This window comes from Photinus pyralis, unplaced genomic scaffold, assembly GCF_008802855.1.
Source record: "Photinus pyralis isolate 1611_PpyrPB1 unplaced genomic scaffold, Ppyr1.3 Ppyr1.4_LG3a, whole genome shotgun sequence".
Classification (NCBI taxonomy): Eukaryota; Metazoa; Arthropoda; class Insecta; order Coleoptera; family Lampyridae; genus Photinus; species Photinus pyralis.
In genome coordinates, this window is record NW_022170509.1 from 15,015,670 (window position 1) to 15,040,938 (window position 25,269).

The following is a 25,269-nucleotide window of genomic DNA, read 5'->3' on the forward strand; positions in this document are numbered from 1 at the left end:
ACTATGTAATGTACATACAGGGTGATTAAAAAAAAAATCACCACTTTGAAAATCTGAATTAAAATTAAACAAACAAAATAGAACCATAGGTTACACTTCTTCTCTATGAATTGTTTAATGCTTATATCAACGTTTGATACACCATCTATCAGGAGGTTGAACACCATACTTTGTTCGAAATGCACACTGAACAACTGTCGTTAATAATAAATAAACGTGTAAATAAATATAGAAAACGAGCTTCTGGTTATGGCTACAGCATGTGCAAAACCAAATTTTGAACTTGGTGTTAGTTTTGCTTTTATTTAAAGTGTATATGTATGAAATTGCATTTAATTGCTTCCGTAAATAAGAAAATTGGCACTGCACATCATGCACAAAACCAAATTTTGAAACTGGCGTTACATTTGCTTTTATTCCAAAGGGCTATGTATCAAATTTCATTTAAATACTTTCATAAATAAGAAAGTTTTCAATCCGGTTTGTAAATGGTCGAGATGCCAAAAGGGCACTGTGAATGTTGATCGATTAGGCTCAACTTTTGGAATTGCGTTTCGTATGGCTAAAACCATACGCATATTGAATTTCATGCAATTCGGTTCATAACTCACAGAGATGTTAAAAGGGCCTTCCTTATTTTTTGAGCTATATTGCCAATTCACCTACAAAATTTCATCGTAATCGGTCCATTCGTTATCGAGATATCGTGCTAACCGACAGACGGACAGACACCGCAAAATCATAAACTCGCAAGGAGCTCGTTAATATTAACTTTTTGAAGGTAAATACTTTTTTTTATTAAAGCACAATAAGAGTTGATTTTTAAGGGTGGAAATAATCTGAAAGAATGTTCCAAAGCCTCTAACAGTCAGTACTCAACTTATCTGAACCAAATTTTTCTCACTTTAAGCTTTAATATGTAGTTTTATGGGTTTTGGCAAAAAGGTGTAGTTTTCACCCCTAAAAAATGAAGAGCGCCCGTCGGCATAATATAGATTTTGAAGTGGAGAGTAAGTTGAATTTAATCCCAAATTTTCATGCAAATCGATGCATTTTGAAAAAATTCCCAGGTTTTATACTATTTTAAGTTTCGTTTCCTGGACTAATCCTGTTTACCTGACTTTTTGTCTGGCACAGATAAAGACCGTGTGTTCTAACTTAATTAAATAATTAAACCTAAAATACTTGAAGGAAAGAAGGCCTTTTCGGCGATACTTTCCAGGTTCCTTCATGTTCATCATATTTCCTCACACCGTTGAGTGAAGGATTCAATTACTCAATGCTCAAACTTAATTTTGAGCGTTGACATCATTACTCGAAGAAGACTTATTGAACGTACCACAAAATCGTCGTAATTTGTACCAGCATTTGCAAGCTATAAGCCAACATTTTTGGAAGAGATGGTCCAAAGAATATCGGGCCTTCGAGAACGACAAAAATGGAAGCACGGGAGAGGACACCTCAATGTTGGATCCTTACTTCTAATCAAAGACGATCAGTTACCACCATTACAATGGAAATTGGGGAGAGTGATTGAAGTGGCAGTGGAAAAATAGCAGGGTTGCTGATGAAGTCACAAGCGAATCGAGCGTTCATTCGGCGAATTGTGCCCGCTTCCAACTTTGCTCCCATTTAACCTACATTGTATCTCTCACTGTTACGGAATGGTGAGCCACGAATTTGAACCACCCTGTACAGTGACCAACTAAACGGTATGTATGTTGGTATATTTATACTGACAGACATCATTACGCTCCCATAAGGTGTGCTGAACCTAAAGCTTTCAGTTACATCGTTGTAATCCAGATGGTATTTGATAATCAGTTAACATTTACTTGTAATCAAGTGATGTTTATTTCCTACGATCACAATGTTAATTTCTGACTACCATACCGATAAATAATTAATTGCGACCTTTACAAAAAAATAAGTATAATTGATTGTCACTGCCATTTGATTGTCAGGAAAAAGTTTCAATTAGAAAAGACTCAATAACCTTGTGCCAACAATTCTACATTTTTACAGTGTTGGTTTTGCATTGGTACTTCTCTTTTCTATCGCTATGTTTATGTACGATTTTGTCGCCCTATAGCCCGTATCTATATTTACCCGTTGTCTTGGTATACGAAAAAATAGTGGAGCGAATTTCCTTTTGGCGAATAAAAAATATATATGCGAAAGGACAAGACCTCGGCACCCTAATACGCGTGAATGTACCAACAAAAAATGCTTCCAAAATATTTCGGAATTATGCTCAAATTGCATAATCTCCATTTATGCACCAATTTTTGTCTGGAAAGCGGCAAAAAGAATTATAGTGACATAGTGAACACGCGCAACTTTTCATCTTTGTTTAGTGGTGTACTCTAGTTACACAATTGGGGCAATATATTTTAAGCGACATCGTACGAACTAATTTGTTCAATATACTCATATAAAATCTAAATAAATTTTGAACTTTACAGTACCAATTGAAATTCGTTGAGATGCGGGGGATCTGCATATTTTTGCATAAGGCAACTGCGAACTGGTATGTGCTTTACAGTAAAAGGTACAGCATCCAAACGGTTAACATCGTTTTCATTAAGGAAACGTCAAAACGCATATAATGCGCCTTTTTAAGTACCCTTAATTAGGCTTCTGAACCCATTAACCGATTTAAATCTCGGTCGTGTTTCAGGGGTTCAGAAATTCCACTGTGGCAGCGACCAATAAAAGTAATACGAATTTCCCTAAAGCTAATGACAGAGGAACAATAGTAAACGCCTTAATGGTAAGCTAGTGATAAACCAAATCTCTGAGCGATAAATAGGTGGCGGTAATTGCGAGAAGCTGGGTCGCGGGGTTCAGGTTGGACGTGCAATCTGATGAGCTATTGATGATTCCAACGTGTCTGCACCAGCTGAACCAATTACATTTCACAAATCCTTTACAAACCGTCTTCCTGCGGTCCCTCAACTGATCCGCGGGATTACGAACTTCTGTCAGAACTTAGCTCTTTTCTAACTATTACCACCCCGCATAATGCTCTATATATGTAGATTCATTGTTCGCAAAGGAAACATTACCTTTTTTAATAACAGAGTAGATAATTTGACAAGCTTTGTTCGCACCTTGTATACAAGGCAGTAAAATATTCTAAATCCTTTCCCGGATTTGTAAACGAGTCCGGGTCTAAACGGCTATATGTATGACTGACCATTTATCATTCTAACTCTCACGTTCACGCTTCGCACCCCAACAAGTACCCTTGTTGCCACACAGACGACCGTCATCATACGCGATTGCTGCGCATTTCCTTTTGCATTTCTTCATTGTTATAGCATGCTTGTTGCTACATTTTATTAACACCCCTTATCACCCGGTAATAATCGTTCAACCCTGTCCTCCTCCAGCGTTATTTGAATTAATTGAACGCATTTATTGCAACTTTTCTAATTAATAGTCCAAATAAATTTTTATAAGAAAACCTACCTATATACAGTGTGAAACTTTTGAGGTGATTTGTTTGGCCCCTGCCAACGACCAGACATCTCGATGTAGGTCAATCGGATATTAATTATTGTAATTTAAATTCTTTACGCAGTTACCTTGTTTGAATTCATGGATAGATCTGTATTTTGGAACATCCGCAAAATTGTGGGAATGTTTTAACGAACGAAGACGGACGAACGATATTTCTTAAGGTAAAGGTTTCCAAACCTAGGTTTATTACGATGCTTAAACGCATTTTCCTAAGGAAAAGTTTCCCGTGTGATACATCTGTCCGTCTTTGAACTACTCCCTCATGATGTTTGTGGACGGTTTCAGCTATCAAATACGTTGTAGATCGAGCAACGGGGAAAACCGACAGAGGCAAAGAATTTTTTTAGCGCATTTTCCAAAATGATAGCTATTTTCCGCACTTTGTTCGTCTGTACCAGTTCTAGTCCTCCAGGTTAAGCTTTTTCGTTGTGGTTCCTTTCTTATACGGTGTAGCACAGCCCCGAGACCAGAACGTCAAAATAGGTTTTGGATTAGTCACTTCTCTCCCGAGTTATTACTGATTCTGTGCGGGGAAAATGCGCTTTCGTCGGTCGCGAGTGACCACGTCTATAGTTTCTTCCTTTGAATCTAATCTAATCTAATCTAATAGATTTCCAAAGTTAATTGTTGTAAAGCAATTTACCTAAATTCTTTATTGTTTTTATTTATACAGAGTGGCGCGACTAAAACGACACAAGGCACCTCTCGGATAGAGTGAACGCTGGAATATGTCAATTTTATGTTCGAAGAAACGTTGGATGCTCTCACTCATCTTTTCATTCCTTGGCCCTAGGGCCGTAAGACGTAAAATTCTTAATGGTATACGAAACTTCAATGTGGAATATTTTGGAAACTATCAAATATAAAAAGTTACTACCGATATCAAATTAATTGGCGTGAAACTCAGGAGGAGCTTTCTAAGAATGGGGGGGGGGGGGGGGGGGNGCCATTATGATCTACAGGCTAGGTGGCAATCGCCCCCCGCCCCCCCCCCGTGTGCCAGTCCGCCCCTGACAATTGCACTTTCATTTTGTTAACGTTCGTGTAGAATATGCAAGTAAATAACAGATGCATTGAGTATTTTTTCAAAATCACGGAAGGGGGGACCAACCCCGTGCATTTTGTTTGCAAGTGCATCAGATATTTGAAAATAATCATTATTATATCTCCAGTCTAACGCATCTTTAAATAAAGCACAATTTTATGCAGTAGAAATACTGGATAAATTATTAACTTCATTGGAAACAATTTCCGGTAAATTTGTTCCCAGAACATTCACCTTGGAAAAATCCTCACCGGAAAATATGCCCCAGAGTTTTCGCCGCAAAGGAAAATTGGGCCCTGGTGGAATACTAGCTCATCAGAGACTGACTTACATAGTCGAAAATTCACGTTCTTAGAATAATCAATTTTCTTGCTTATACAGATATTTTTATGAAATTTTAATAATATTGCGAATACACTAAGTTCTTTATTTATAAAGATATTTCTCTGAAATTTTAATTATAGCTGCTTCTAATAAAGACAAACATATCGCATGTAGTAAAAATTCCCATAGCAACAAATAAGTGATATTTTCGTTTGTTTTTGTTTTCTATCTGAACAAATTAAGAAAGGTCGATTAAATAAATTACATAAAGATTTTTCTAATTTTCTCGAAAACAAATCGGTCCATTTTAAAAAAATCAAACGTCAAAATAAAGGACTTCGAAAGACCTTTCAAACAAGCTATTACTAGATACCCCGTGTCATTTAAAATTTTTAAGGGAATAACCCTGGGGCACAGATGATGAAAGGGGGTGAATTAGTTTTTGGTTAAAAAGTTGTCCTCCTTGACAAATATTTTGACGTGTCTCGACATTTTTTCCTTTAATCTGTGGTTTTCGATAAACCCGTAGTGGGAAGTTTTCAAATGAACACCCTGTATATTAGATTGCTTAACAATACGGGTTTCATAATATACTCGTTTTTTATTTTGCATGGGGTTTCACGGCAAGAACGCATCGTGTGCACATTATTATTACTTTAAATACGTAAGAAAATTAACTGCTCCATACTAATTAGGAATAAATTAGTATTTCTAGCGAATGCTTTTACTCATTTGGAGTGTAAGGTTTTGAGGCTTCAATTTGGTAGAAGTGACGGTCTACCGGCTTAAATTCTACGATACAGCATATTAATAATTCATTATGACTTAAGTATCTAAAAAACAGTATGGGCCTACCTCTTACAAAAGGTTACCTACCATATAATATTTATTATTTAAACATTACACATCGATTTATTAGTTTTTTCGTCTTGGTACTGCGGATTTTTTTAGACGTGGCACAAACATTTACTTTTGTGGTTACTCTGAAAATCAACAAAGTTGTAGTTATTTTTTGTTGGTTAAACTAAATAGCCATGCGTGGTAGGAGTGTTGCAACTAGATTCATATCTGTGCTTTCGATCGTTTCACTTTCATAATGACGATTGGAAGACAAGTTATTCCGTTTGCGTCGCCAAAAAAGCGACTGCAACCTATATAAATGTTTTGTTTGCATGAATTGAAATATTAAGTTTCAATTCAAACGACGAATAAAAAAGTAATGGACTAGCACACTTGAGCGTAAAAGAAGAGCGTGAGAAGTGTTGCGTAAAATAAATCTACTAAAATACATAGCAAATGTCTTAGAATAAAGTTTTGGTGGCCATTGTTTCCAGACGGACGAATGCGGTTTTTCGGGCTACAACGGGATGTAGTGGAATACGGACCATTGCCTCGAATTCACCATCATAACCATTCCTCACACTCACACATTCACATATACTTACGTCTCAATCCTCCCTCATTTAACTAACACTACCCCCAGTTACCCTCTATTACACATCATATAGACAGACACTGTCATGTTTGAATAAGAATTGTATTGCCAACACAATTTTTATTTCGAAAGGAAAACATAAAAATATGAATACAGTTTTCATGTTACTATCTTCCGTATTAATTATGTTTGGAATTCTATTCGATACAGACATATTTTTAAACTAAACTTAAACACACACACGACTAGAATGTTGCCAGAAAAAAATTGGCGGATAAGTTACTATAAAGAATGAGCATTAAAGAGCATAACAGGATGTAGTTTAGTTTCTCATCACGCCTTTACTCACAAAACAAGATATTACTAAAGTTTGCTCAGATATCGGACTAGGGTGAGTTTATGATGATATTAATTTGTAATTTATATATAATCTGTCCAGCAATTTGCATTTTGGACAACCGATGTCACGTTAACGTTCTTAGACGGATACACATAAACAAATAGGTTCAACTAAAAAAAAACGTGTGTGTGAATTACTGATCCTAAAATTAAATTTCTTTGCAGGTTATCGAGGTAGATTCACAAACAGACAAATTGGTAGGTACTCTTTAGCGTAAGGAATATTTTATGACAACAAATCCTTTATACAACTTCACACAGAGGGTGTCGTGTACTTTCAGTGTCTATAACTAATTTTAAATTCGGTGACAATAATAGGTATTTAGCCGAAATTTTTGGGTTCCAACCAAATCCAAAACCCTTCCATTGCATATCCCATTGCATATCGTCAATTCACAGGATATTCAAATTTGGCAGAATTTGTGAACTTCGTCGTTCTTTTGGTAGGATGAACTCAAGTTCTTTGTTGTTAATCGTTAAAGACAAGTTTACAAAAAAAGAAATATGAAGTCAATCAGAGCTTTCCTAACAAATTTTGCAACGATGCTTAACAACAGGCAACATTAATTCAATATTCATTTCGGAAATTTGTTTGCAAAAGTAATGTAGAAATTCACAAATACCATGATACGGTACCGTATGAAGACAATCAAGCTTAAAAGAAGTGTCGTAAAATGGGTTCAAAAATGAGATTCTGAGAGTCTTACTCAAATTTAATTTAATTTCTGTTTCTGGCTTACATATACAGGGTGTAAACGGAACTAGGAAACTCGATTTTTCTCCGAAGTTATTAGATGCAAAAAAATTTTTAAATAAAATGTTTAGTGTTTCTAGCAAGCTACATAAATTAATGTAAATCAGAAAAAAAATATTATAATTTTCGGAGATATACCTCTTTTTGACTTTTTTTTAAATGGTACGCCCTGTATATTTTTATTCTATTTGGTAGGAAATATTTTTTGCTTTCATAAGTAATACTGTTATACCTTCTAAACTTAATAGAATTCGAGATATTAAAGAAAATATTAAAATAGTTTTACTGGGAATTAAAGCTGGCTATGGAAACAAAATTTGACATTTGTATCAGTTTATTGTTATAACTTTGTGAAAAAGTTTAATGAATTGGTAACTTAGATTATTATTTGTTGTAAAAACGGAAGAGATTAACGAGAAGGTAGATATGTTGAAATGTTTCCATTTATCAAACAATAATTCAAGACCAGCCCTGCGATTATACCGGCAACAATATCCTCATCGCTGGCAAATAGTGTAAAAATATACAGGACGCACCATTTAAAAAAAAGTCAAAAAGACTTGGCCTCCTTATATTAAAGTTACCACGGAAAAATCCACAAACAATTCTTTACCTTTTTTAGACCTCAAAATTCACACCTCAAACAACAAATTTGAATTTGAAATGTATAGAAAAGGTAGACACACAGATAATATCATCCCTGCATATAGGTAGTAGTAGTCCTTATAACCATAAACTAGCTGCCATTAACTCCCTAGTACACAGACTAGTAAACAAAATAAAAATAAAATGCATTTGATGAAATTAACCACTTTAACTATTACACAAAATAATTATAAATATATCGGTACAATTCCTTATATAAATAACATTTCAGATTCAATTATTACTATTTAAAAAAATCTAATTTCAAATTGGCTTGTAAACCCCAACCAAAATTTAAATATATGTCTTGGCAACCATAAAGACAAAATTCCTCTTTTTGTATTGATTTATTTAAGGTGCATTGAACAACTTAGCTCTTTTACACCATTAAAAATTTGCTTGAAAATTTACATGTCACAGAAATCACAGATAGGTGGCGGTGACTTTTCCTAAAGGTATTTATGAGTCAGTTTTGTAGGTCCTAATCGTAGTCCTGATATAATAACCTGCTGTTTTCTTCTTCTTTAATGAAATCAAAATCTCTTCGAAGTTTGGTGCCAGTGGACAATAAATAGCTATTTTCTTTGTTGCAATTTGCGGTCATTGAAGTCATAAACTAATCAAAGCGAAAAGTACAGCAATATGCATCATAGGGGGAGACGAAATCATAAATTGTCTACGTTTCCATGTCCGTTGAATCATAGAGATATCCTGCGAATACCTACCCATGTTCGCCTTTAAAATAAAACCGGTGGATCAAGAAGAAACACATGCCTTTAGTGGTGCCAAGTTAAACTTTAGAAAATGGGGGGGGGGGGTGACATGTTCTACCCTTTATGGTATGCTAATGAAAGATCTAATCGAAATCAATTGGTTTGTACAAACTATAACTTTCCCGTGCGACTCTTTTTCGAGATCAGTGATCAGGGGGGTGGATTAAAAATTAATTTTATCTCTCATTGTTTTTTAATTAAAGGTCTCAACGAAAGGAACCGTTTTCTACCAACTACTGCCCTTCTTTCTGTCCTCTTATCAAAGTACGGGGTGGAGGGGGAGGGGGAGAAGTGGAACTAGTTTTATCCTTCATGGTACTCTAATGAAAGGTTCCCTTATATTTCAAGAATGGATTCTCGGTAGAGCCGTAGAGGGTACTCCCAAAGGGCGATTGAGACGTCTGCAAGAAATATATCCATTGGTGATGTCAAAACAAAAGCTATTTCGGTTAAAAAAATGCGCTTTATCTGCACAAGAGTTTTGCACAACTTACACTTGTTGTTATGTTGGTAGTATGTATGACTGTATTGCAAGAACCAAGTTTTCAACTTCCAAAGACCTGAGCTAACTGAGTGGTGATCGAAAAACCCTGACGTTTTCGGACTTTTTTCAATTTTTCGTAAATGTCGAGGATAATATTTCCTACGGTTTGCTTCCAAGGTAGCTCTGTAGTCTGTAACTCCAACAGGTTTCGAGATACAGCCTTTCAAATAGTAAATATTTTTTCCAACAATTGTCTAAGCTCACTAATTTAGAATATCAGCTTCTATACTCATCCCGGGGTATTTGTTCTGAAATGTACTCAGTTGTAGAAAATGTACCTTTGATTTATATCTAGCATTCAGCTGTATAAAAAATGGGAAACTTTGCAAAATCAGAGTTTCTCAAACTTTAGCATCTGATGATTTATATTGTATTGCTAACGCCAAAAAAAAAGGCATAAAGCACATTATATCTTTACGGAGAGGCTGGGTTTCGTAGTAGCCAGGCTACTCGCAGCAGATCCTGCAGAACTTTCGGCGTTTTGCTCGCCGTCGGACTCATCGATGTTCCCTAGGGAAACGTTAAGGCATTTCCTATACCAGAGCTGCACAAGGCAGGACACTTGAGCCCTGTTTTTTGCATCTACAACCTCTCCAAAGCATTGTTTGCGTTACTTGCAAGATATAAATTTTAAAAGACCTTGTGAAGAGGGCTCCTTTGTTGATTTGTTGATTTTTCTGGAAACTTCTGTTGCGTATTCGAAGTCAACCATAAATTGAGTCTTGAAGAAGCTTAACGTACGCCGCTCGCGTTTTCTTTGGGAGAAAAGTGTACACCACATCAGGATAGGCTGCGTTATATTGCACGACAGTCGATATGTATAGTGTAAATTGGTTCAAAAAGAGCAGGAATAGTGCTGAAAGTCTCATCATCAAATCATTCTCTGCTTTCCGCCAAGAGCAATAGATTTGATGGTGCAGAAAAAACTAACATCCGACCAGCAGGCAGTGTAGCTTCTGAATCGTACATTAAAAATGGTTGATTGACACCATCGACAACAATTTATCTATGCTTCTAACATTCATAGTTACAGTAAGAAAACATTGTGGAAATTCTCAAAAATGAAACGAAAATATCGGAATGCATCTTTATCTTAGGGAGACCATGCATATTTCCCCTATTTCGGGCATTCCGGATAAATCTTTTAAGTGAATGCTTTCTGGGAAGTTGCTAAAATCCGCTATGGTGGTCTATGAGTTGAGACAGCTCGTTCCTTCGCATCATTTACCATATTTGAAAAGCTGCTCCTACCACCGTAAATCAAAGTTCAATATCAGTGGGTCAACGGTCAGGGACCTTCCACCCTGATGGGCCCGTGTACCTCACGCACTCTGCGCACTGGATGAGGCTGGTGGTACAATTTTGTGATCGGAAAACGCAAAAGGGAACATCTGCCAGTTCGTCACCAGTGAGCGTAGGTGGACGTTGTGCGCAAAGCAGAGGATATGACCAATTTCAGTGACAAACATGATACTATGAAGTAGACTCCCAATGGAATACTCCTTTAGAATCCCTTGACGTGTCCAGTTTTGTCAATCTTGTAAAAGAAATTGTATCACAACAAAATGAAAACTAGAAAATTTGCGAAGCGCCGAATTTTAATAAAATAATAAATATAGGTAATCGAAGGCGTAAAATAGTAAAGGTCAACAAGAATCCAAAACAGTACAACTTACTAGTACTAAAGGTAGAATGGAAAACAGAACACAGCAATAAAAGAGAGCAGGGGTTATTAAAAAATAAATCCAAAAAAAGACGAAATCTGATCATGGGGACTATGCAGCAGAAATGGGCAGTATGAGGGGGATCAGTGGGTCAGCAGAAAAATTGGATCGGTTAAGGCAAAGTGAGTAGGACCAGCAGGTAGTGCAGATCGTATTCTTGGTTTCAGATGGGTGTTTTGAACATCGTTTTTTGAGATCTTCGTCTCAGATTGATTTAAGTTACTGGTGTATTAGTAACTGATTGAGAAATGCTGGAGATTACCATATGTTTTATTGGAAACACTGAAACACTCGTGACCGCTGAAGTATCAAAAACTGAACTGAGAAACTTCTAAAACGGAAAGTGTCTGGCTAGCAAATCATCAGCGGAATTGCTCACAGCAGAGGTGACTTAGTAGCGCAAATCGTTTTCGTTTGGCGGTACCTATTGCGAATAATTGCGAAAGTTACTTTATGGGTTACAGACGTAATTCAATATACGCGGTTGTCATTGTTTATACTTTATAGAATCACGAAGAGAAACGGTAGATTCCTTGAAACATTTTCTTTAGCTTCTATTTACACGTTTTCGACATTTTTATACGCATATGCATCCTTTTCATTTAGATTTATGATTTGTTAGTTTTATCGATTTGCGAATATAAAAATGGCTTACATTGACGAGTATAAAACGTAGGTGAAAAGCAGTAATTCCGTTAGATTTTGATCGCCGCAAGTTTGAAGCTCCCTCACACCGTTTCAGTCACCCTCGGGATGTGTTTTGCAAGTGTATATCGCTAATAGTCTACAGAATTAATTTTCACGACCCCTTTTTACTACTTATGTTATTTTAACAAATGCAAATTTCAACAAGGCTTTTTACCCCATTTCGTTTAATCAATTTCTTTAAAAATTGGATAATTTCCGTCACGTTTGCTTTATAAGCCAATATCTGCCAAGTATGGCGAAATTACAAATCTAAAATGTGCTTCTTAACGCTGACGACCCACTTAGTGTTTATAACAGATTTAATTAATTAATTTGGACCGCTTAGGCTGCCTTTTCCTAACCTTACAGACGGTTATTACTTTGTAAGTATAATAACGGTAACACTACTTGACAATTCGAAAATTAATATCTTCATAAAATGTCCCTTGCTGCGCGCTGCTACATTATTTAAGTGTGTGTAATAGCCTTACGAAAGCTTATGTGCTTAGAAAACTACGAGCTAAGTGACTGTTATTGCCTTTAATTTTTTCCAAACGACTCGAATCTCTGATTTCAAGCTTCAAACACTATTTAGTAACGATTCGATTACTCAATGAGGCCACCCTCTGTATTTTTAAATTAGCAAAGTCACCCTATCCGTTGCATTCGTTTGTTCTTCTTTTTCTATCGTTTGCAAGATGACGAGAAAAACGAAATCGATTTATCGAATCCGCCATCAAATCTGTTTTTATTGCATAAATTATATATCTATATTGAAATTATCTGGTAGATAAACTCTAATCAAATCTTAATATTTGGCACGATTTAGACGTGAGTAACCCTTATCGCGTGTTACGTTCTAACGAATTGAACTCTCCTTAACACACCTGTTATTAATTTGTAAGAGATTAATCAGTCTAGCAAAAAGCTAGAGCTAAAGCATAGTTAATCACATTTATCACACCACTTAGTGGATGTTGGCATATCGCAACCCAAAAGAGAGCTTTTTGATAAAAATAACTGTACAAATTATCTGAGGGGGTTGGAAATCGAACTATTTGTACAGGGTGCCTATGTTTGTTTAGTTTTTAGTGCCCAGAAAGTATGCCACGAGTATTCTTGATATCACTGTGAAAAAACGCGCCAAGCTACGAGATGGTCCTCTGAAGGCTTCTCTCGCATGGCGACAATCTAATATCACGTTCCACCTGGCCCTGTGTGTCTTCAGTTATTAAATTTCTTACAGTTGCAACTGTTAAGTGGAAAGTGGAAGAGCCGGCTCTGGACCATAAAAGACCTGTTTTGAGGCCAGTTGACTTTCTTACTACCTATACCTTTCGTTCCAGCATGCCCTTTGAACTATATGCGAGCTCAAGGGTTTTGATGCTTGCATTTGCTCCATTCGGTAACCAACCTAGAGGTAATTTTACATTCGACTATAGCTTTTCTCTACACCACCAAATATGCTATAGCTGTCGTCTTGGCTTAGCAGCCCTCAGAGGACATGCCTGTTCAAATATCTCCACAATAGAGTCGATAAAAATATCTACTTTGTCCTGTAAGTCCACAGGACACAAGAGGCGTTCTCCGAAAGGGTGCTCTCTAAGTTTTTCTCCAAGGAGATGTTTGTAAAGGGGATATCCGTGACCTTGGGGTTGCGATAACCCTTTTGGATGGCTTGGAGGGCCATGTTTTGCTTTACAGTGAGGCGTCTGCCTAAGGTAACAGCAGCCGCCCTACAGTGTTGCAGGTTTATTTCTGTAAAATTCTCTCTCATACTTATGTTATGTAGAACACAATACTTGCCCATTGTTATCCGGCGTTGCTATAATCAGATCCCAGCAACGAACGCCTCAATATTGGCAAACTCATGCCAGCAGCAGCTGCTGGTGTTGGTATGGTGGTTGTAGTGTACTGCCTACCTCAGGTTCGGAAGGATTCGAACATCACACATGTTGAAGGTAGTGAGAAATAGAAAAAAATAAGCTTTCTAATGACTTATTACATGACCTATGTTGGCATTTAAGAAAATTCCTGAACTTCAAAGAAATTCAAGAAATTCAAACTGTTTGAAGTTATGGATTCTAGAGGCCAAAATCTATAAGAAAATCTTTTTTCCCGGTCGATTTGAGACAATTCATTTTTCCGACCTAAAATGCATTTCGCCGAAAATCGACTACCCCAAAAATGTTCGGGAAAACACTTTTTCCGATTAATTTAGCCTCGTAGATTCCAAAACGTTTCGTATATTGTCGATTGAATCTCTCAATAAAAAGTTATAGGCAAAAAACTAATTTCGAAAAAATTCAAGGGGCTGTAACTTTTGATTTAGTAGCCCAGTCTTCAAACTGTTTGAAGTTATGGATTCTGCAGGCCAAAATCTATAAGAAAGTGTGTTTCCCGGTCGATTTCAGACAATTCATTTTTCCGACCCAAAATATAGGCAAGTTTCACCGAAAATCGACTACCCCAAAAATGTTCGAGAAAACACTTTTTCATATTAATNACAATACACCCACGGGCAACTATAGATCTTGACGAACCTAACATGACTATGATGGTGATGGATTCTTTTTATGCCCTCTATCTTTTTACTTTAAGGCTGGACAGTACACCTGTTTCGTTGCCCGAAAATGCTTGATTTCCACGATATCTTCAAATATTTTTTTTAGGGGTAACGTCGAGGGTTGTTAGGGGCCTGCAATATTTTGTAAAAGAAAAAAGGAAACAAATTTTCCGGACGTTATTGCCTAGATACCTATTAACTTTACGAACTTATAGCAATTTTGGAAATTGCTTGGACTTCATTTATAGATAAGTTATCTTGGAAAAACGACTTAAAAGTTTACCACGAGAAAGCGAAAATATAGCTTCCGCCGCGCGGCTACAGATAGAAAATGTGCATTATAATTAGACTAAGTTTTATGTTTCTACCATCGAACACACATTAATATTATTAATAACCAAATTTGGGGATTGACAATAGGCAACTTTACATACTCCGTTCTGTATGTAGTGTCCAGTGATCAGGTGAACTGAAATACTTCACTTCACTTTGATATTGAAGATCATTTTTAGTATAGCCATGATTACTGATATGTAGCTTTAAACAAACCAGAAATCCGAAATGAGTAATATTACTTACAGATTTCTTCTGGAATTGATCGACTGTCCGCCTATATATAGGGAATTTGGCTATGTATACTTAAAAAAATCGGATCAAACGCATGTACGAGTAGTAATAGATGGCTATAATAGGTAACCTCTGCATGAATTTGTTTTAAACGTTAATCAACGTCTGCCATGGAAACAGTAACTTGAATGTTCAATGTCAAATTAGCGTCAGCAATTAGTTCTTTATTTTAATTATTAGCAGCAATTTGTAAATTTTTAGCGCATTTTTCAAGACCGGACCCACTTCTGCCGTTATGAACTACGTTTCTAGGGGCCTGGTCCTAGAGTCCTGGAATTTCTTGCAGTAGATACTCTATACCTTGAAGGTTTGCCAGAGAGCCATCAAATTTCGCAGTCTAAATGTCCCCCCCCCCCCCCCACGAATTATTTCCTGAGATGCTGTTTTTGAAAGTAAAACGTGCATAATTTTTACATACGACAACCAATTGGTCCCAGTTTGTGGTGCCAAGTTAAACTTTAGAAAATGGGGGGGGGGCACACGTTGTACCCTTCATGGTATTCTAATAAAAGGTCTCATCGAAATAAATTGGTTTGTACAAACTATAACCACAGATATACGTAAAATATATCTGTGCTATAACTTTCCCGTGCGACTCAGTGAGCGACGGGGCCGGGGGGGTTAAAAATTAATTTTATCTCTCACTGTATTCTAATTAAAGGTCTCAACGAAAGGAACCGTTTTCTACCAACTACTGCCCTTCTTTCTGTCCTCTTATCAAAGTACGGGGTGGAGGGGGAGGGGGAGAAGTGGAACTAGTTTTATCCTTCATGGTACTCTAATGAAAGGTTCCCTTATATTTCAAGAATGGATTCTCGGTAGAGCCGTAGAGGGTACTCCCAAAGGGCGATTGAGACGTCTGCAAGAAATATATCCATTGGTGATGTCAAAACAAAAGCTATTTCGGTTAAAAAAATGCGCTTTATCTGCACAAGAGTTTTGCACAACTTACACTTGTTGTTATGTTGGTAGTATGTATGACTGTATTGCAAGAACCAAGTTTTCAACTTCCAAAGACCTGAGCTAACTGAGTGGTGATCGAAAAACCCTGACGTTTTCGGACTTTTTTCAATTTTTCGTAAATGTCGAGGATAATATTTCCTACGGTTTGCTTCCAAGGTAGCTCTGTAGTCTGTAACTCCAACAGGTTTCGAGATACAGCCTTTCAAATAGTAAATATTTTTTCCAACAATTGTCTAAGCTCACTAATTTAGAATATCAGCTTCTATACTCATCCCGGGGTATTTGTTCTGAAATGTACTCAGTTGTAGAAAATGTACCTTTGATTTATATCTAGCATTCAGCTGTATAAAAAATGGGAAACTTTGCAAAATCAGAGTTTCTCAAACTTTAGCATCTGATGATTTATATTGTATTGCTAACGCCAAAAAAAAAGGCATAAAGCACATTATATCTTTACGGAGAGGCTGGGTTTCGTAGTAGCCAGGCTACTCGCAGCAGATCCTGCAGAACTTTCGGCGTTTTGCTCGCCGTCGGACTCATCGATGTTCCCTAGGGAAACGTTAAGGCATTTCCTATACCAGAGCTGCACAAGGCAGGACACTTGAGCCCTGTTTTTTGCATCTACAACCTCTCCAAAGCATTGTTTGCGTTACTTGCAAGATATAAATTTTAAAAGACCTTGTGAAGAGGGCTCCTTTGTTGATTTGTTGATTTTTCTGGAAACTTCTGTTGCGTATTCGAAGTCAACCATAAATTGAGTCTTGAAGAAGCTTAACGTACGCCGCTCGCGTTTTCTTTGGGAGAAAAGTGTACACCACATCAGGATAGGCTGCGTTATATTGCACGACAGTCGATATGTATAGTGTAAATTGGTTCAAAAAGAGCAGGAATAGTGCTGAAAGTCTCATCATCAAATCATTCTCTGCTTTCCGCCAAGAGCAATAGATTTGATGGTGCAGAAAAAACTAACATCCGACCAGCAGGCAGTGTAGCTTCTGAATCGTACATTAAAAATGGTTGATTGACACCATCGACAACAATTTATCTATGCTTCTAACATTCATAGTTACAGTAAGAAAACATTGTGGAAATTCTCAAAAATGAAACGAAAATATCGGAATGCATCTTTATCTTAGGGAGACCATGCATATTTCCCCTATTTCGGGCATTCCGGATAAATCTTTTAAGTGAATGCTTTCTGGGAAGTTGCTAAAATCCGCTATGGTGGTCTATGAGTTGAGACAGCTCGTTCCTTCGCATCATTTACCATATTTGAAAAGCTGCTCCTACCACCGTAAATCAAAGTTCAATATCAGTGGGTCAACGGTCAGGGACCTTCCACCCTGATGGGCCCGTGTACCTCACGCACTCTGCGCACTGGATGAGGCTGGTGGTACAATTTTGTGATCGGAAAACGCAAAAGGGAACATCTGCCAGTTCGTCACCAGTGAGCGTAGGTGGACGTTGTGCGCAAAGCAGAGGATATGACCAATTTCAGTGACAAACATGATACTATGAAGTAGACTCCCAATGGAATACTCCTTTAGAATCCCTTGACGTGTCCAGTTTTGTCAATCTTGTAAAAGAAATTGTATCACAACAAAATGAAAACTAGAAAATTTGCGAAGCGCCGAATTTTAATAAAATAATAAATATAGGTAATCGAAGGCGTAAAATAGTAAAGGTCAACAAGAATCCAAAACAGTACAACTTACTAGTACTAAAGGTAGAATGGAAAACAGAACACAGCAATAAAAGAGAGCAGGGGTTATTAAAAAATAAATCCAAAAAAAGACGAAATCTGATCATGGGGACTATGCAGCAGAAATGGGCAGTATGAGGGGGATCAGTGGGTCAGCAGAAAAATTGGATCGGTTAAGGCAAAGTGAGTAGGACCAGCAGGTAGTGCAGATCGTATTCTTGGTTTCAGATGGGTGTTTTGAACATCGTTTTTTGAGATCTTCGTCTCAGATTGATTTAAGTTACTGGTGTATTAGTAACTGATTGAGAAATGCTGGAGATTACCATATGTTTTATTGGAAACACTGAAACACTCGTGACCGCTGAAGTATCAAAAACTGAACTGAGAAACTTCTAAAACGGAAAGTGTCTGGCTAGCAAATCATCAGCGGAATTGCTCACAGCAGAGGTGACTTAGTAGCGCAAATCGTTTTCGTTTGGCGGTACCTATTGCGAATAATTGCGAAAGTTACTTTATGGGTTACAGACGTAATTCAATATACGCGGTTGTCATTGTTTATACTTTATAGAATCACGAAGAGAAACGGTAGATTCCTTGAAACATTTTCTTTAGCTTCTATTTACACGTTTTCGACATTTTTATACGCATATGCATCCTTTTCATTTAGATTTATGATTTGTTAGTTTTATCGATTTGCGAATATAAAAATGGCTTACATTGACGAGTATAAAACGTAGGTGAAAAGCAGTAATTCCGTTAGATTTTGATCGCCGCAAGTTTGAAGCTCCCTCACACCGTTTCAGTCACCCTCGGGATGTGTTTTGCAAGTGTATATCGCTAATAGTCTACAGAATTAATTTTCACGACCCCTTTTTACTACTTATGTTATTTTAACAAATGCAAATTTCAACAAGGCTTTTTACCCCATTTCGTTTAATCAATTTCTTTAAAAATTGGATAATTTCCGTCACGTTTGCTTTATAAGCCAATATCTGCCAAGTATGGCGAAATTACAAATCTAAAATGTGCTTCTTAACGCTGACGACCCACTTAGTGTTTATAACAGATTTAATTAATTAATTTGGACCGCTTAGGCTGCCTTTTCCTAACCTTACAGACGGTTATTACTTTGTAAGTATAATAACGGTAACACTACTTGACAATTCGAAAATTAATATCTTCATAAAATGTCCCTTGCTGCGCGCTGCTACATTATTTAAGTGTGTGTAATAGCCTTACGAAAGCTTATGTGCTTAGAAAACTACGAGCTAAGTGACTGTTATTGCCTTTAATTTTTTCCAAACGACTCGAATCTCTGATTTCAAGCTTCAAACACTATTTAGTAACGATTCGATTACTCAATGAGGCCACCCTCTGTATTTTTAAATTAGCAAAGTCACCCTATCCGTTGCATTCGTTTGTTCTTCTTTTTCTATCGTTTGCAAGATGACGAGAAAAACGAAATCGATTTATCGAATCCGCCATCAAATCTGTTTTTATTGCATAAATTATATATCTATATTGAAATTATCTGGTAGATAAACTCTAATCAAATCTTAATATTTGGCACGATTTAGACGTGAGTAACCCTTATCGCGTGTTACGTTCTAACGAATTGAACTCTCCTTAACACACCTGTTATTAATTTGTAAGAGATTAATCAGTCTAGCAAAAAGCTAGAGCTAAAGCATAGTTAATCACATTTATCACACCACTTAGTGGATGTTGGCATATCGCAACCCAAAAGAGAGCTTTTTGATAAAAATAACTGTACAAATTATCTGAGGGGGTTGGAAATCGAACTATTTGTACAGGGTGCCTATGTTTGTTTAGTTTTTAGTGCCCAGAAAGTATGCCACGAGTATTCTTGATATCACTGTGAAAAAACGCGCCAAGCTACGAGATGGTCCTCTGAAGGCTTCTCTCGCATGGCGACAATCTAATATCACGTTCCACCTGGCCCTGTGTGTCTTCAGTTATTAAATTTCTTACAGTTGCAACTGTTAAGTGGAAAGTGGAAGAGCCGGCTCTGGACCATAAAAGACCTGTTTTGAGGCCAGTTGACTTTCTTACTACCTATACCTTTCGTTCCAGCATGCCCTTTGAACTATATGCGAGCTCAAGGGTTTTGATGCTTGCATTTGCTCCATTCGGTAACCAACCTAGAGGTAATTTTACATTCGACTATAGCTTTTCTCTACACCACCAAATATGCTATAGCTGTCGTCTTGGCTTAGCAGCCCTCAGAGGACATGCCTGTTCAAATATCTCCACAATAGAGTCGATAAAAATATCTACTTTGTCCTGTAAGTCCACAGGACACAAGAGGCGTTCTCCGAAAGGGTGCTCTCTAAGTTTTTCTCCAAGGAGATGTTTGTAAAGGGGATATCCGTGACCTTGGGGTTGCGATAACCCTTTTGGATGGCTTGGAGGGCCATGTTTTGCTTTACAGTGAGGCGTCTGCCTAAGGTAACAGCAGCCGCCCTACAGTGTTGCAGGTTTATTTCTGTAAAATTCTCTCTCATACTTATGTTATGTAGAACACAATACTTGCCCATTGTTATCCGGCGTTGCTATAATCAGATCCCAGCAACGAACGCCTCAATATTGGCAAACTCATGCCAGCAGCAGCTGCTGGTGTTGGTATGGTGGTTGTAGTGTACTGCCTACCTCAGGTTCGGAAGGATTCGAACATCACACATGTTGAAGGTAGTGAGAAATAGAAAAAAATAAGCTTTCTAATGACTTATTACATGACCTATGTTGGCATTTAAGAAAATTCCTGAACTTCAAAGAAATTCAAGAAATTCAAACTGTTTGAAGTTATGGATTCTAGAGGCCAAAATCTATAAGAAAATCTTTTTTCCCGGTCGATTTGAGACAATTCATTTTTCCGACCTAAAATGCATTTCGCCGAAAATCGACTACCCCAAAAATGTTCGGGAAAACACTTTTTCCGATTAATTTAGCCTCGTAGATTCCAAAACGTTTCGTATATTGTCGATTGAATCTCTCAATAAAAAGTTATAGGCAAAAAACTAATTTCGAAAAAATTCAAGGGGCTGTAACTTTTGATTTAGTAGCCCAGTCTTCAAACTGTTTGAAGTTATGGATTCTGCAGGCCAAAATCTATAAGAAAGTGTGTTTCCCGGTCGATTTCAGACAATTCATTTTTCCGACCCAAAATATAGGCAAGTTTCACCGAAAATCGACTACCCCAAAAATGTTCGAGAAAACACTTTTTCATATTAATTTAGCTTCGTAGATTTCAAAATCTCCTATTTTGTCGATTGGACCTCGGAATCAAAAGTTATGGACAAAAAAACCAATTTCGAAAAAAAATTCAATGGGCTTTAATTTTTGATTTAGTAGTCCAATCGTCAAACTGTTTGAAGTTATGGATTCTACAGGACAAAATGTATAAGAAAATGTTTTTTCCCGGTCCATTTCATACAAATCAATTTTCCGACCCAAGATAAATAAATAAATAATAAGTGCTTGCTTTTCACCGAAAATGTTAGGGAAAACACTTTTTCCTATTAATTTAACTTCGTAGATTCCAAAACATCTCGTTTTTGTCAATTGAATCTTTCAATCAAAAGTTGTAGGCAAAAATCAATTTCGAAAAAAATTCAAAGAGCTGTAAGATTTGATCTAATGGCCCAATCTTCAAACTGTTTGAAGTTATGGAAATCTATAAGAAAATTTTTTTCCGGTGGGTCAATCCAATTGAAAACACCCAATATAAATATAATTTGTTGCTCAGCATTTCTTATTTTTCTGGTTTTTATTTCATAGGTTCCCTATGGGTAGGCGATCACAAACCACTATTTGAAAAAATTTTATAAGCCATGGTTTTTTGAGGTAGCCATTTCTAAGATGGTGGTTTGGCGAATTTGACGGAAAAACGGGGTTGAGTCTCAGTCATAATTCTTTTGTGAGATATTCTCATTAGCGTAAAGAACATTCTGTAAAATTTTCACTTGTTTTCATTCAGTCCCTTGTCAGATACTGACCGAAGAAAATTGACTTTACCATACTTTCGCCCATTTTTGAAAAGCCATAGAAAAAAAGGAGTGCATTCTCAAGACTAAAACTTTTGCTGCAGGTAGTATTATAAGTACTTCACACAGAAGTAATTAGTGAATCTCTTCTCCTTCCTAAGAATGTATGGTCTTAAAGTATAACGATTAAACATTTTTTCAAATAGTGGTTTGTGATTCCTTACCTATAGGCAACCCATGACTTGAAAACCAGGAAAATAAAAAAAAAGTTCAGTAACTCTGCCTGGGCGATTTGAAATGGATTGACCTCGGTCGATTTCAGACAATTCATTTTTTCGACCCAAAAAACGTGGGTCCAGGCACTTGAATTATAAAAATCGGGCATTTTAGACGGAGAATACGTCAGGGTGGTAAAAATACCGCCATCCGGTCCATTATCAGACTGGCAACGGGCAAAATCGCATTCAGCGGGGTCGAAATAGGGTTAAACCATTTGTAATACAATCGTTACACGAAATGCTTCCAGCATTTGGATTTTCTCAAATGTAGTCCTGATCCCTGATAATATATGATAATGATAATATATATTCTTCTTTAACTGATTAGTAAATCAGTGACAATAGGTGAGTCTACTTTTGTATTCAAGTGCATGCATTGTTGGAGAATCGAGCTTTAGGTATATTGATTCTGATCACCCGGTATAACACAGGTCTTCGGTTTATTAAATGGAAATCGTTTTGCTCAGCGTTACTTCCGAAACAAAGTATCTGAAAATAAAAGCTATCTACGTTAAAAACAGCTTAGTATTTCGGCAAAATTCTGGATGATTTGGAATTTACGAAAATGGGTTATTGTGAGTTCCGATGCAACATCTAACTGTTATTGTCTCTGAAATATCGTCAAACACAGCATTACTTCTACCCTTAGATCATTGTATGATCTAAGCTTCTACCTAACTTTTGAATTTGTAACTTTGTACTTAATTCATGAAATTACTCAAAAACAAAAAATTAGGCTCGCGCTCTGTAACATTTGGCCGATCACATTCCAAAACTTCTTGCGGAAACCCTTCTGAATATAATTCACGTGCAGATTTACAGCTCAACTCACACCGGTTTCCGACACAAAAACTTCAGAATTTTTACGATTATAATTATCTGCGGAATTGCTATACGATTGACAATTTACATTCAACGCTCGCACATCGCACTTAGTTTTATTGCGATCGTTACATTGTGATTATTGTGTCAAGTCGGTTTTAAAAGCGGCGTTTAAAAACTTTTCGTTTCTACCTATTTTAATGATCTACTTTGCTTAAAAGAAAGACAAACAGAGGACGCCTAAGAAACAAAAATATATCAGTTTCATCTGAAAATCCGCTGAAAGCTGTGAAATATATTAGCATTTGTCATGTTAATAGTCACAGGGGGCAGATTGGCGGATTTGTTTAGCGCGGGAGTGGCGCCGATACCGCTTGGGCCCGCATACGATTCACTGATCCGCGCTGCACCTGCGGGCTCGACGATCCGTCAGGACACGGACATAATTCATGGGATTAGCTCGGCTAACCTTGTTAATTGCCAGACTCGACCCGTGCCCGTGTGTACCCCAACGTAAATCAGCTTCGGCTAAAAGGGGATGAAACGGGCTTAAGTCATCATGCCGTGCTGAAATTTACAATCGGTTCTTGCAAATACACGTTAAGACACCAACACTCGTTTAAGCCCCAAACTGTGTACAATCCTCTTCATCTCACAATCCTTTCATGAGCTTGCTCTATTTCGTATCCCCTACCTTTCCATATATAAACTTAACGAGCGAAATCGATACCTACCCAACTTTCCCAGCTTGTTTCAAACTTTACATATATTCATTTGTTAAAGATATTTCTGTAAAAAAGAAAAAAGACCCTTCCTGCTGTCCGGTATGCGGAATGGGAATTTCACCCGGAGACCTGGAGGCGCATTTCATCCACGAGTTGGAACGTCTCTACAAACTTAGCGAAGCTGGAAGTATTGGGAGTAGAAAAAGACGACCCGATCCAGGAAGGCCGCCGGCTCTGCCTGGAGACAGCGGTCCTGAGGGTCGGTGGGAGGTGCGTATAAATGCACAATTGGATTCGAGAGTAAATTAAATTAATTTTAGACGTTTCAACGAATCAAGACGAACAGACAGGGAAGGCTGCGATTAAAAATAAGAAAAAGGAAAGCGGACGACGGTTGCCCTATTTGTGTAAGCCACATGCATAAGAGCTCAGACGAACATTGTTTGAGAAAGGTACAGCGGAAGGTTCATTTCTGGATTAAACAAATGTCTTTTTCAGAACCTATGCAATGATGAAGACGAAACGGTGGACGTTGAAGGCGATTCGGAGCTTGAAGAATGGACTGAAACCCAAAAACGAAGGTCGGATGTTCTTCCTGTGCGCTTTAGTGGTAAGTTAAATAAATACAATCCCTACTAGCTTTTACTAATGTTCACGCAGAAACTACACCAAACAGCAGCGGCCGAATAAGCATCGATACGGAAATTGACAGTGAAGATTTAGTAGTTGACGGCGACGAACCTGAAGAATCTTCATTTGGACCTTCGCAATATACTGAATCTGATATCGCTGGGAAAACCAACGACGATAAATATAAAGATAAGGACGCAGTGCAATCGCAAGTCGCCACCGTTAATTCGAGCGGGGATGTCGAGGTAAAGGTGGAGAGTGCTGGACCACAATGTGATAGTAACGTCAGCACATCAGACGCCGAGCCTAGCAGCAGGGCACAAATCATTGAAGAACTCAGGAATAGGATTCGCCAACTGGAGGCGGAAGGGACCGGCGATGCTGCTACTAGTACAGAACCAGAAGAGTATAAATGCCTCATATGCTTGGTAAGTACTTACAAAATTAAAATTAAAACTGTATACATAGGCCACCCTGAAAAATTGGTGGTAATCGCAAAATTTTCGGCCTAGTTTCAAAAATTATTGCTTTTCAAGATGGGAAACACCCCAATTTGAAAAGTTTGCGTATACGGCTCGATTGTCTCTGCCATCCAATACTTTCCCCTAACGTATTTTAATACAATGAATTGGGGAGTTATAACGAAGGGTTTTTATTAAAAAAACTTCTGACGGGAATTTACTTTGAAAATTTGCTCTTCCCTCTTCTCGACGATAGACAATTTTTATGGCAACTTTTGATATTACTCAAAAGTACATGACTTTGGGAGTGCAGTGATCCAGTTCATTTTGGGGGTTCCTGTAATTCGATCTTACGTTCCTCAGAGATCACTATCGAACCGATAGTAAAACTTAACAGGGCCACGATCGATATTTTTTACAGTAACTCGCGAAGTGAGAAAGCTTATGTTTTCGTGGCTTTCCTGCCCGTATGTCCTATACAACTATTTATGGACCATTTATCCAATTCTGTTTTTGCCCTTACGCTTAAGATCCCAGAACCATTAGACACTATTTATATTTAAATAGATAAAACTTTAGGTTCTGAGTAGAGGCTTGAACACAGTTGGGTCTATGACCAACATACAGGTACCAGTT

General features: G+C 37.4%; 1 protein-coding gene across 6 annotated transcripts in view; it reads left to right on the forward strand.

Annotated features, from left to right (window-relative positions):
• LOC116165569 (protein Teyrha-meyrha-like) overlaps window positions 1-25,269 on the forward strand; it is a 142,320-nt gene that overhangs the window by 114,878 nt on the left and 2,173 nt on the right. For 4 of the 6 annotated variants that reach the window (XM_031480120.1, XM_031480124.1, XM_031480122.1 and 1 more), the window contains 5 exons: window positions 6,894-6,926; window positions 23,601-23,812; window positions 23,863-23,994; window positions 24,041-24,152; window positions 24,203-24,600. In XM_031480120.1, coding sequence (XP_031335980.1) covers window positions 6,894-6,926; window positions 23,601-23,812; window positions 23,863-23,994; window positions 24,041-24,152; window positions 24,203-24,600 — 887 coding nt within the window. The remainder of the gene's footprint in view (window positions 1-6,893; window positions 6,927-23,600; window positions 23,813-23,862; window positions 23,995-24,040; window positions 24,153-24,202; window positions 24,601-25,269) is intronic. The other 2 variants (XM_031480121.1, XM_031480125.1) reach the window with 1 other exon arrangement.